The 14155-nt window shown below is 38.9% G+C and overlaps 1 protein-coding gene and 1 long non-coding RNA gene across 10 annotated transcripts in view; one reads left to right on the plus strand and one right to left on the minus strand.

Annotated features, from left to right (window-relative positions):
* The window catches only part of LOC139758810 (putative neural-cadherin 2), an 831293-nt gene extending 825800 nt beyond the window's left edge, over positions 1–5493 (plus strand). For 8 of the 9 annotated variants that reach the window (XM_071680628.1, XM_071680630.1, XM_071680627.1 and 5 more), the window contains 2 exons: positions 1678–1845; positions 4870–5493. In XM_071680628.1, the coding sequence (XP_071536729.1) occupies positions 1678–1845; positions 4870–5129 (428 nt within the window). In that variant the 3' untranslated portion in view covers positions 5130–5493. The remainder of the gene's footprint in view (positions 1–1677; positions 1846–4869) is intronic. The other variant, XM_071680634.1, reaches the window with a different exon arrangement.
* A 203-nt stretch (positions 5494–5696) lies between these two features.
* LOC139758812 (uncharacterized) overlaps positions 5697–14155 on the minus strand; it is an 89495-nt gene continuing 81036 nt past the window's right edge. The window contains exon 4 of the long non-coding RNA XR_011714941.1: positions 5697–8788. This is a non-coding gene — a long non-coding RNA (uncharacterized lncRNA). The remainder of the gene's footprint in view (positions 8789–14155) is intronic.

A 14155-nucleotide genomic window follows, 5' to 3' on the forward strand; every position in this document is an offset into this window, starting at 1 on the left:
TTATATTAGTCTTTGGGCTTGTTAACTGTGCCGTCTCAGTTTAGAAAAATAAAATCAGCATCATCTACAAACAAATTTAAGCATCAGTTCAAAGTAAGAATACTTATGTTATTTTGTATAGTTACCAAGGGTGAGAGAAGCAGAACTCCAAATAAGGGTTAGTCCTAAAGCTTGCTGTCATTAATCCTACTGTGCAGCATCCATAGCTTAGTAAATCATTCAGGAGCTTTCGTGAATATTACAAAATGACAGAACATCCATGAAATATTTGTGAACACATATAGCAGTTATAATCTCCTGGACTGTATATTACAAGAAGAGCTTTATTAAATTGGAATTGGCCTACATTCCAAAACAAGGAATGTCTTTCCAGTTAATTCTTGTATAAGGCTAAACATAGTGAGCAAGTAATAAGTAGGTTAAACAATTATTTCTTAATATTATTACAAAAATATTTCATAATCACCTTATGGTGCTCCTTTGTTTACCTGAGACATCCATTTTATAGACCCCGGTATACCGGGGTCGACATGCTGTCAATGGATTGAACCAGGGCATGTGAAGCATCTGGGGTAAACCATGGAAAGTGTGTGGGGCCTGGATGTGGAAAGGGAGCTGTTGTTTCGGTGTATTATTACATGACAGCTAGAGACTGAGTGTGAACGAATGGGGCCTTTGGTGTCTTCCTAGCGCTGCCTCGCACACATGAGGGGGGAGGGGGTTGTTATTCCTTGTGTGGCGGGGGAACAAATAAGGGCAGACAGTATGAATTATGTACATGTGTATATATGTATATGTCCGTGTGTGTATATATATGTGTACATTGAGATGTATAGGTATGTATATTTGCATGTGTGGACGTGTATGTGGGCGGGTAGGGCCATTCTTTCGTCTGTTTCCTTGCGCTACCTCGCTAACGCGGGAGACAGCGACAAAGCAAAATAATATAAAAAAATGATGAAAATTCATGTCGACATGAGGAGTCAGATATGCTCTTTCGTAAAGAAAGATTATTACCATTAGAAAAGTGTGGTCATCTGAAAAGAAAAAAAAGTTGGTGCAGACAAAACAATTCTGCTTAGTTAATAAATTTATGGTGTTAATCTGAAACATGAATGACTTATGATGTTTTGTCTAAAGTGCTTTCATCAGCATTTGTATGAGTAACATCTTGGTAATCTCATGATGACCTAATTTATGCAGTTACTAAGTCTCTACTTTATCTGGCATTTCAATTTTAAATTGAATTAAGGAAGAAATGCATATTTCATTTTCTTCAGTATAAGGATGTTTTACTATTGTAGTACTGATGTGATTTCAATTTGTGCATAATTAAAGAAAATTAAATTTTTGATTATTCATCTTATGGTGAAAGAAATTCAGCCTCACCAAAGGAGTTTTATAACTCCTGTTATAAACAGGAGTTATAAAAGTATTTTAATTGATGGAATATTAGATTTCAGACTAGTTCAGTATTATTGGGAAAAATGTACTACTAACATGTCAGCTATTCCTATTTGAGAATTGACACAATATTTTCATAAAATAGATGTACAAGAAACCATATTCCACTACAATTTTTTTGTATTGTTTAAAGGATTATATCAATTGTTTTTCTGTGAAATTGTAGTCACCACACTTCCAGCTAACATAGTTAACAGCATGTGTATTTTACAGGTTCTGCCAGTGAACAGTGTGAGATGGGTGAAGCAAGCATTGAGCCAAGTATGGTAAAAGAAACTGAGTTGACTACAGAAACACTTATGCTACCAGGAGAGGACCTCAGGGCATATGCGTATGAGGGTGATGGCTCGTCCTCAGGATCCCTCACCTCCACCATATCTGGTAGGTGGAATGCAAATAGCAAGGGGTTTAATAGGAGATAGCTACATATACAGTATATACCTGAGGACTGAGGAAGGTTGATGCACTATGGTCTAGAGAACTTGAAAACTTTAGCCATATTTCATTTTCTGTTAGTTATGGGCTGAAGGGGGGGCTGCTGAATACCTTGGAGATTTGAAAGTTCATTTTGGTCTGACAAAGGGATTTTGTTGGGAAACTGTACAGTATGAACAAAACTCAGGAAGGAGGTATGTATTATGCACTTTAGAAAAAGGTTTCAAATTATTTTACAGTGTCATCCCAATGTTTTTAGATGAAAATGGGGAATGATTTAGACAAGTAAATGATAATTCATGTTTTTCTTTTTCCCTCTGTCAGTAATTACTGACAATGCCATTCTCTTTCTCTTCCCTGTTCACTCCAGTTGTCTCTCTCCCCCAGGCACATCTCACACCCTCCTGCATCGATAGGCCCTGATAGACCCTTAATCTCTCCACTACTGACGAACATATCTTCATTAGTCTTTGCTCATTCTTTCTCTCTGTATGTCCCACCATTTCAGTACACCCATCACAGCTGTCTCAAGTATACTTCCTTTACTACTACATCTCTCTCTCACAATGTCATTCCTTACTCAGGCAACCTCATCATACTAAATACTATCCTAAGGCATTTCATATTGAACACATGCAACCTGTTTCATACTTTACATTTAGGGTACATGACTCGCATCCATATAGAACTAACATAGTTGCTTATCTTTCCCAGCACCATCAGTGACCTCTCTTTCCACAAACACCTCATTGTGCACAGGATCTTTACCCTCTCATCCACCTGGCTCATTTCAGCTCCTATGGTTTCATTCACTGCCTGTCCTCTCCTAGGTACCTAAAATATCCCACATCCACCTTGTTTTCCATTCAAACACACTCAGACCAAACTGACTCTATCCCCTACTAAACTCCTTTTACACATACTCCCAAAGTTGGACACCAGCTTCTCGATCAGATCTGCCACTAGAAAAAAGCAACCGACTCACCTCCCAGGCCCAACTCCTCCACCATCAGACTGCATACCAGATCTTTCCCCCAGAACACTTACATTTACTTCCCTCATCACCCAATCCATAGACATTAAACAGCCACCTTCAGCTGGAACCACTCACCCTCTTCCCTTTCTATCTGCACATACACCATATCTCAATAAAAACTCTGTTTCTAATAGCTTTCCTTCCACATGATATATTTACAGCACTTTCCACAAGGCATCTTGACCAACCTTATGTGCTTTCTTCAGATCCATAAATGCTGCATTCAAATCCCTCTCTTTCTCCAGGTATTTCTCCCACAGATTCTTCAAATCTGGTTCATGCATCCTCCTAAAGCTACACTGATCCTTCCTTGTCTGATGATCTCTGCATACTACCACTTTATCAGTCATCACTCTCCCATACAATACACCAGGTGTATTCAATAGTAATTGTAATTGAGCATTCACTTTCGTTCCTCTTGCCTTTAATACTCAGGCACCTCCCCTTGAGACACAAAAGTGTATAGAGAAAATCCTGATAAGCCAGTCAACAGCATATCACTCTCTTATGTGAGAAATCCAGCTATAATCCTACTCAATCTAGCCACCTTGTCACACCTCATCTCATGCAAGGCTTTCATAACTTCTTTTCTTTTTACATTAACTCTCTCATTTCACATACTTCTACAACCCAGACACCTCACATCTGCCACCCTGTTGTCTAACACATTCAGCAGTCCTTCAAAATACTTACTCCGTCTCTATACCTTTTACCACTTCCCCATCTGTTGCCTTTTCTGATGCTACCCTATGTTCTTTTTTTCTTCACACCATTCATTTCCATCCAAAAAAATATTGTTTTCCCTGAAGTTTGCCAATACCCTCTCTTACCATCTCGTATTTTCTTTTATCTGCCCCTGCATCTTTCTCTTGACCTGCTGCTTTCACAAACTTTCCTTCTTGCAAGTATCACCCATGCAACTCTCTTTCTCTCACCTTAATTCCTCATCCTTCCACTCGCTACCCTTTCTCACAAGTCCACATCCCCACCCACATGCCACACATTTCACTAGTACATATAGGCAGTATTTCCCTTAAATTGCTTTTCCAAGCCCACTTTCCTAGTTTCATATACTCTCTCATGCCACTTTTTGCACGTTCTCTTCTGGTATCCAAGCACACTCATTTTTCACTCCTTTTTCAGCACTTATCGTTTCTTCTTCCTGAGGCCACTTCAAATTTTCAAGTCACCTCCACCAAGAAGTGATCAGACATCCCACCAGCTGCCTCTGTCAGCAAATTATTTCCAACAGTCTCTCCTCTGCATATATGTCATTTAGAACAGAAAACAGTAATACATCACCTACCCTTTTTTAAAAGCAGATATTCCCAATCACCAGTCCTTTTTAAGCACAAAATTCAACAAAATGCTCACTCATTTCATTTACACTGAGTACCTCATGTCCTCTAATCAACCACAATTGCATTCAAATCTTCCAACATACTCTAACCCCTGCATCAGAATTGTTGACACACTCACTGAGCACATCCCACAACTCTCAGCTCTTTTCTTCATTCCTCTATTCATCAGGTGCATAAGCACTAGATATCAGTTGTTTCTTGTAATCCGTTTTCATTCTAACCTACAGCAGTCTGGAACTCACTTCCTCTCATTCTTTAACACATTCACACAACCCACCTTTCTTCAGAAGTGCCACCCTTTCCTTTGCTTTCACCCTTACAATAACCTTGGAGATTCTCAAACCTTATCCTTGAGCTTAGTTTCATTCAGAACAAGAACATCTTGGTTCCTATCCCAAACATATTCAGGCACTCCAGCCAGAACCTTTGAGGAGGATGAGCACTCCACACTTGACTCCAAGTGCAAAACTGAAGTAAATAGGATGTATACACATTTTCTCTGCTTACATCTTTTGTGATAATAGTTAATGTAAGAGACAACCAATGCATGATAGACCTTTTTTTTCTCCACAGGTTTACGTGCTGAACTGGACAAAGAGGAAGGCATTAAACCTTTGGTTCCAGAATTCTTAGAAGTGATTGATCTCTTAAAGAACCTGCCTGAGGCAGCCAGAAATTCATTGTTGCATACTAAATCAAGTGACAAGACAGTGCTTGCAGAAAAGAAAGAGTCATTTAGCAACATCAGTGAGACTGAGCATTCCATACTTGTTTCCACCAGTACACCAGTTCACAAGATACATGACGGAGACAAATTGCCCATGAGCTCATGACGAAAGCTTTTGCCCGAGTGAGAGACCCTCAAGAAACTCAAATTGTTACAATGTGGAAATATATATCTTTATCGAAAAATCCACGATCATTTTCATAAGATGCAATGTAGAATTCTGTGTTCACAGCCTCTGATATATTAGTATTTTCTAATGAAAAGCAACACCATGATGGAATGAAATATGTGTATGTCTGGCATCCATCAGCTAGATCATTACTCTCACCATTAACATTTTGCTTTTTGGTGAGACTAATTTTGTTATATCCATATACTTAGTTGTTTTATACATTTATAGGTTAACTATATTAAAGGTTTTTAATACAAGTGTTTCACTACCTAACAGTGTCACAGGTAAGTTTCCCATCAGCGTGATAACAGATCCACTACTATAACATCATCATGGCATATGCAGCACGAGAAGAAAAAATTGAATTGAAAGGAAAAAAGTGAGATTGGAAAATGTACTAATAAAATAAAAATGGTAGTCAAAAAGTATCTATATACATCATATAGCAACTACCACAACGGAGACACTGAGCATTTACTACTTGATAGCCCTGCACACACTACATATACACATGCATCACATTTTATGACCTATGGTTCTGACCATAATTTTAATGTCATCACTGGGCAAGGATCCTAATTCCAATAATTGGTCATGAAACGACTTTATTTCAAGTTATTTCTTATTAGCAATGCTAATCAACACGAACACATACTGTGAGATTTTAGATGTTTACCATACTAGCCAAGGAAAAACGTAAAATATAGAACTTTACTCATATTCTTAGGACAATGAGGAGCACCACTACTGTCATTTTTAGTGAAATCTGAGGCGTCACGAAAATGCAAGACTATAACCCTGATGTCATTTGAGAGCTTAAATTTTCTTCTAATTCTCCACATGAGCAAATCAAAATGCTGAATTAGGATCTTTAAAAATGATTATTTTCACTATTGCATCATGTTGGTGACCATAATGCTAATAATTCCACATGATTCTACCCAAGCAAAAACATAAATACAAATCTCATATTCAGCACAATGTGAAGCACCATTACTGTGGTTTTCAATGAAATCTAAGGTGTCAAGAAAATCCTTCAAAATGCAAGGCTATAACCTTGGGTTTTTTCACCAAAATTTCATTGAGAGCTTAGATTTCCTTTAATTTCCACCATAGTGACAAATCATCATGCTGAATCAAGATCTTTGCTCTAAAAACATGTATTTTCAGCATTTCATTGTTATTGGCCTTCGAACATAATGCTAACAATTTCACATGATACTAGCCAAGGTAAAACCAATAAAAAGCTTTTAGATCCCATATTCAGCACAATGTGAAGCACCAGTACTGTGATACTGAAATGTGAGAAGTCAGGAACTTAGATTTTCTTGTAAATCTCGACATAAAAGCTTATCACTGTGCTGAACAAGGATCTTTCCTAAAGATATTTATTTTCACTATCTGAACATAATACTAATAATTCCACATGGTACTATCCAAGCAAAAACACAAATACACAGCTCTTAAGACCTCATATTCTTACTTAGCAAAATGAGGAGTACCAATACTGTGATTTACAAATGAAATCCGAGGCGTGAAGAAAATACATCAAAATGCAAGGCTATATCCTTGAGTTTGAATATAATACTAATAATTCCACATAATACTAGCCAAGCAAAAATACAAATACACAGCTCTTAAGACCTCATATTCTAATTAGCAAAATGAGGAGCACCATTACTGTGATATACAAATAAAATCTGAGGCATGAAGAAAATCCATCAAAATGCAAGGCTATAACCTTGAGTTTTTCACCAATTTCATTGAGCTTAGATTTTCTTCTTACCATAGGGGCAAATCACCATGCCGAATACGGATCTTTGCCCTAAAAACTTATATTTACACTATTTCATCATGTTATTGATCTTTGAACCAAGACAAATTATTCTAAATGATAATACCCAAGCTATAATACAAAATACAGGCTTTAGACCTCGTATTCACTACAATGAGCACCACTACTGAGATTGTCAAGAAAATCTGAGATATCGAGTAAATCCAACAAAATGCCAGGTTATATCCTTGGATTTTTCACTGATTTCTTTGGAGCTCAGATATTCAATTAATTCTCACTATAGGGGCAAATCCCCATGCTCTAAAAAATTTTCTTTTCTGTATATCATGTTATTAATCTTTGAACATAATGCTAATAATTCCACATGATACTAGCCAAGCAAAAACAAATACAGAGCTTTTAGACCTCATATTCTTATTCAGTACAATAAGAAGAACCATTAATGTGATATGTAATGAAATATGAGGTGTCATGACAATCCATTAACATGCCAGGCTACAGCCTTGGGTTTTTCACTTATTTCTTTGGACTTCAGATCTTCAATTAATTTTCATCACACGGGCAAATCACCATGCTCTAAAAAAAATTATTTTCACTATTTCATCACGTCATTAACCTTTGAACATAATTATAATAATTCCAAGCAAAAACATACATACAGAGCTCTTAGACCACATATTTAGCACAATGAGGAGCACCATTACTGTGATTTTCAAAGAAATCTAAGGTGCCAAGAAAATCCATGATTGAGAGCTTAGATTTTCTTCTAATTCTCACCGTAGGGGTGAACCTGTTATGCTGAATAAGTGTCTTTGCTCCAAAACTTATATTTTCACTATTTCATCAAGCTATTGACCTCTGAACTAACACAAATTATTCCAAATGATAACAGCGTAGCTAAAACACAAATCCAGAGCCTTTAAACCTGATATTCTTATTCAGTGAAATCTGAGGTGTTCAAGAAAATCCATGAAAAGTGTGGTTTTCACCAATTTTGTTAAGAGCTTAGATTTTCTTCTAATTCTCACTACAGGAGCAAATCACTGTGCTGAATAAGGACCTTTGCTCTAAAAACTTTATTATCACTATTTCATCATGTTACTGACCTTTGCACATAATACTAATAATATTACATGATACTAGCCAAGCAAAAACATAAAATACAGAACTTTTATATCTCGTATTCTTATTCAGCACAATGAGGAGCACCATTACTGTGACTGTCAATGAAATCTGAGGTGTCAAGAAAATCCATCAAAATGCAAGGCTATATAACAGATTTGGGTTATTCACTGTTTCCCTGAGAACTCAGATTTCCTTTCAATTCTCACCACAGAAAAACAAGAATTCAAATAACCTTCATGAGCTCCCTCTCAACTCGTATCACCAATATCCCACAGGCTCAAAGAGCTTTCCTAATATCAAAATCCATTTTTTAATGCATAAATGCAACATATCCTTTCATTTTTTTCTCAAGCACTTTCTCCATCTCCTGCTTAAGTCCAAAAACCTGGTCTAAACCTTTATCCCTTCAAAAACTACCCTTTTTATTCACCTACAGGAGTATGTAAAGTCAGCACTTTTGTTACTCTCATAAAGACAATATGGAAAGGTTCTCTAGCATCACTACAACACTTCTGCATAAACTTGAAATCACCTATTTTTTCTTGCAAACACAAAACAAAGGAAGGAGCTCTTCATCACAGTAGCACTTGTACTTGAAGACGAATGTCCATACTGTCTAGCTACTCCTTTCAATGCTGGTGCAAAGCTTTTCTCAAGATTCAGCAGCACTCATCTGTAAGGGTAGACAAATACCTAATACATTAGCCTTAATCTTGACAAAAATAGTAAATGTGAATATATGGAAAGGAGACAACAGGATATCTGATGGGCCACAATGAGGTTATTTGCAAAAATAGGCCAATAAAGAAGGCAACTCCACACATGCCACTCCCTCATGCTCAACAGCTAGCAGGAAAACAAATTAAGGCTGTGTTGGCATGGGTTCCTATAATCATAGCATCACCTAAATGTAAGAGAGATGGAATCATCCTTTAATACTGGGTAACTCTGTTCCATGTTAAATCTAATGGGTGTGTACCTTGTCATTATGCAGAGGTAACCCAACATGGTGGACATAATGGTTAATTCCAATAATGAAGACTTAGGAAATGATACCTTTATGTTTCTATATTCCAGACTTCTAACAACGAGAATGTATGCAAATAACTGTCTTTTACCTATTACTGCAAAATTCTTTCATTCTTCTACAATGGAAACTGTAATACACACAATTTTTCTAAAGTTACTAGTTCCATATTTAAGCCTTCCTAGTCACAGTTTTCACAAGACATCCTTTCCTTTCAGACAAGCCTTAGCCTAGAACAGCAGGTATCTTTAGAAAATCTTCAGAAATGGTCTAAAATATTACAAATGAAGGACATAAAGAACTAAAAACATAACAATGGAAAATGGGGATCAGCCACTGTTGCTTGGTGACCTTGCAATTATTGTTATATCTGATTTCATTTCAGAATTATAATACAGTAACTGTAACATATAAGTACTGCACATGTGTTTTCAAGTATAAAAGCACAGCAAGTAACAAAAACAATGAACCGGAAAAGGATTTGTACATACTGGAATTGTTAGATATGCAGATTATTATTATTATTCTTATTTTCATTATTACACTTTGTCAGTGTTTCCTGCATTAGCGAGGTAGCGCAAGGAAACACGAAAGAATGGCCCAACCCACCCACATACACATACCTATACATCTCAACATATACATATATATACATACACAGATATATACATATATACACATGCACATAATTCATACTTGCTGCCTTTATTCATTCCCGTTGCCACCCCACCACACATGAAATAACAAACCCCTCCGCCCACATGCGCGCAAGGTAGCACTAGGAAAAGACAACAAAGGCCACATTCGTTCACACTCAATCTCTAGCTGTCATGTATAATGCACCGAAACCACAGCTCCCTTTCCACATCCAGGCCCCACAAAACTTTCCATGGTTTACCCTAGATGCTTCACATGCCCTGCTTCAATCCATTGACAGCACGTCATCCCCAGTATACCATATCATTCCAATTCACTCTATTCTTTGTGCACCTTTCACCCTCCTGCATGTTTAGGCCCTGATTGCTCAAAATCTTTTTCACTCCATCCTTCCACCTCCAATTTGGTCTCCCACTTCAACTCGTTCCCTCCACCTCTGACACATATATCCTCTTTGTCAATCTTTCCTCACTCATTCTCTCCATATGACCAAATCATTTCAATACACGCTCTTCTGCTCTCTCAACCGCACTTTATATTACCACACATCTCCCTTACCCTTTAATTACTTACTATATCAAACCACCTCACACTACATAACCTCAAACATTTCATTTCCAACACATCCACCCTCCTCCGCACAATCCTATCAATAGCCCACGCCTTGCAACCATATAACATTGTTGGAACCACTATTCCTTCAAAGATACCCATTTTTGCTTTCCGAGATAATGCTCTCGCCTTCCACTCATTTTTCAACGCTCCCAGTACTTTTGCCTCCTCCCCCACCCTGTGACTAACTTCCGCTTCCAAGGTTCCATCTGCTGCCTAATCCACTCCAAGATATCTAAAACACATCACTTCCTCCAGTTTTTCTCCATTCAAACTTACCTCCCAACTGACTTGTCCCTCAACACTACTGTACCTAATAACCTTGCTCTTATTCACATTTAGTCTCAGCTTTCTTCTTTCACACACTTTACCAAACTCAGTCACCAGCTTCTGCAGTTTCTCACCCGAATCAGCCACCAATGCCGTACCATCAGCGAACAACAACTGACTCACTTCCCAGGCCCTCTCATCCACAACTGACTGCATACTTGTCCCTCTCTCCAAAACTCTTGCATTCACCTCCCTAACAATCCCAGCCATAAACAAATTAAACAACCATGGAGACATCACGCACTCCTACCGCAAACCAATCACTTTCCTCTCTTCCTACTCATACACATGCCTTACATCCTCGATAAAAACTTTTCACTGCTTCCAGCAACTTGCCTCCCACACCATATACTCTTAAAACCTTCCACAGAGCATCTCTATCAACTCTATCATATGCCTTTTCCAGATCTATAGATGCTACATACAAATCCATTTGCTTTTCTAAGTGTTTCTCATACATTCTTGAAAGCAAACAACTCGACAAAAACTTTTCACTGTTTCCAGCAACATGCCTCCCACACCATATACTCTTAATACTTTCCACAGAGCATCTCTATCAACTCTATCATATGCCTTTTCCAGATCTATAAATGCTACATACAAATCCATTTGCTTTTCTAAGTGTTTCTCATACATTCTTGAAAGCAAACAACTGATCCACACATCCTCTACCACTTCTGAAACCACACTGCTCATCCCCAATCTGATGCTCTGTACGTGCCTTAACCCTCTCCATCAATACCCTCCCATATAATTTGGACGATTTTTGCAGGGAGATAGTGTAAATGACTGTGAGATGTATAAAAGAAAGAGGCAGGAGGTCAAGAGAAAGGTGCAAGAGGTGAATAAGAGGGCAAATGAAAGTTGGGGTGAGAGAATATCATTAAGTTTTGTGGAGAACAAAAAGATGTTTTGGAAGGAGGTAAATAAAGTGCGTAAGACAAGAGAACATATGGGAACCTCGGTGAAGGGGGGTAATGGGGAGGTAATAACAAGTAGTGGTGATGTGAAAAGGAGATGGAGTGAGTATTTTCGAGGTTTACTGAATGTGTTAGATGATAGAGTGGCAGATATAGGGTGTTTTGGTCGAGGTGGTGTGCGAAGTGAGAGGGTCAGAGAGAATGATTTGGTAAACAGAGAAGAGGTAGTGAAAGCTTTGCGGAAGATGAAAGCCGGCAAGGTTTGGATGGTATTGCAGTGGAATTTATTAAAAAAGGGGATGACTATGTTGTTGACTGGTTGGTGAGGATATTCAATGTATGTATGGCTCATGGTGAAGAGCCTGAGGATTGGTGGAATGCAAGCATAGTGCCAATGTACAAAGGAAAAGGGGATAAAGTCGTGTTCAAATTAAAGAGGGTGCGAAAGTTCTGGGAGTGTTGAAGAATGGGTGGAAGGCGACAACATTATCTCGGAAAGCAAAAATGGGTATGTTTGAAGGAATGGTGGTTCCAACAATGTTATATAGTTGCGAGGCATGGGTTGTATATAGGGTTGTGCGGAGAAGGGTGGATGTGTTGGAAATGAGGTGTTTGAGGACAATATGTGGTGTGAGGTGGTTTGATCGAGTAAGTAATGAAAGGGTAAGAGAGATGCCTGGTAATAAAGAGTGTGGTTGAGAGAGCAGAAGAGGGTGTATTGAAATGGTCTGGTCACATGGAGAGAATGAGTGAGGAAAGATTGACAAAGAGGATATATGTGTCAGAGGTGGTGGGAATGAGGAAAAGTGGGAGACCAAACTGGAGGTGGAAGAATGGAGTGAAAAAGATTTTGAGCGATCGGGGCCTGAACATGCAGGAGGGTGAAAGGCGTGCAAGGAATAGAGTGAATTGGAATGATGTGGTATACCAGGGTTGACGTGCTGTCAATGGATTGAACCAGGGCATGTGAAGTGTCTGGGGTAAACCACGGAAAGTTTTGTGGGGCCTGGATGTGGAAAGGGAGCTATGGTTTCGGTGCATTATACATGACAGCTAGAGACTGAGTGTGAACGAATGTGGCCTTTGTTGTCTTTTCCTAGCGCTACCTTGCACACATGCGGGGGGAGGGGGTTGTTATTTCATGTGTGGCGGGGTGGCAAAGGGAATGAATAAAGGCAGCAAGTATGAATTATGTACATGTGTATATATGTATATGTCTGTGTAGGCATATATATGTATACGTTGAAATGTATAGGTATGTATATGTGCGAGTGTGGATGTGTATGTATGTACATGTGTATGTGGGTGGGTTGGGCCATTCTTTTGTTTGTCTCCTTGAGCAACCTCGCTCACCCGGGAGACAGCAACAAGGTATAATATAATTTCCCAGGAATACTCAACAACCTTATACCTCTGTAATTTGAACACTCACCTTTATCCCCTTTGCCTCTGTACAATGGCACTATGCATGCATTCCACCAATCCTAAGGCACTTCACCATGAGCCATACATACTTTGAATATCCTCACCAACCAGTCAACAACACAGTCACCCCCTTTTTTAATAAATTCCACTGCAATACCATCCAAACCCACCAACGTGCCAGCTTTCATCTTCCTCAAAGCTTTCACTGCCTCCTCTGTTTACCAAATCATTCTCCCTGACCCTCTCACTTCGCACACCACCTCAACCAAAACACCCTATATCTGCCACTTTATCATCTAACACATTCAACAAACCTTCAAAATACTCACTCCACCTCCTTCTCACATCACCACTACTTGTTATTACCTCCCCGCGTTAACGAGGTAGCGCAAGGAAGCAGACAAAAGAATGGCCCAACCCACCCACATCCACATGTATACATACACATCAACACACGCACATATACATACCTATACATCTCAACATATACATTTATATTATTTTTTATTTTGCTTTGTCACTGTCTCCTGCATTTGCAAGGTAGCGCAAGGAAACAGACGAAAGAAATGGCCCAACCCACCCCCATACACATGTATATACACATACGTCCACACATGCAAATATACATACCTATACATCTCAATGTACACATATATATACACACACAGACACATACATATATACCCATGCACACACTGCCTTTATTCATTCCCAGTGCCACCTCGCCACACATGGAATACCATCCCCCTCCCCCCTCATGTGTGCGAGGTAGCGCTAGGAAAAGATAACAAAGGCCCCATTCGTTCACACTCAGTCTCCAGCTGTCATGCAATAATGCCCGAAACCACAGCTCCCTTTCCACATCCAGGCCCCACACAACTTTCCATGGTTTACCCCAGACGCTTCACATGCCCTGATTCAATCCACTGACAGCACGTCAACCCCGGTATACCACATCGATCCAATTCACTCTATTCCTTGCCCGCCTTTCACCCTCCTGCATGTTCAGGCCCCTATCACTCAAAATCTTTTTTACTCCATCTTTCCACCTCCAATTTGGTCTCCCGCA

This window comes from Panulirus ornatus, chromosome 31 (assembly GCF_036320965.1).
Source record: "Panulirus ornatus isolate Po-2019 chromosome 31, ASM3632096v1, whole genome shotgun sequence".
Lineage (NCBI taxonomy): Eukaryota > Metazoa > Arthropoda > Malacostraca > Decapoda > Palinuridae > Panulirus > Panulirus ornatus.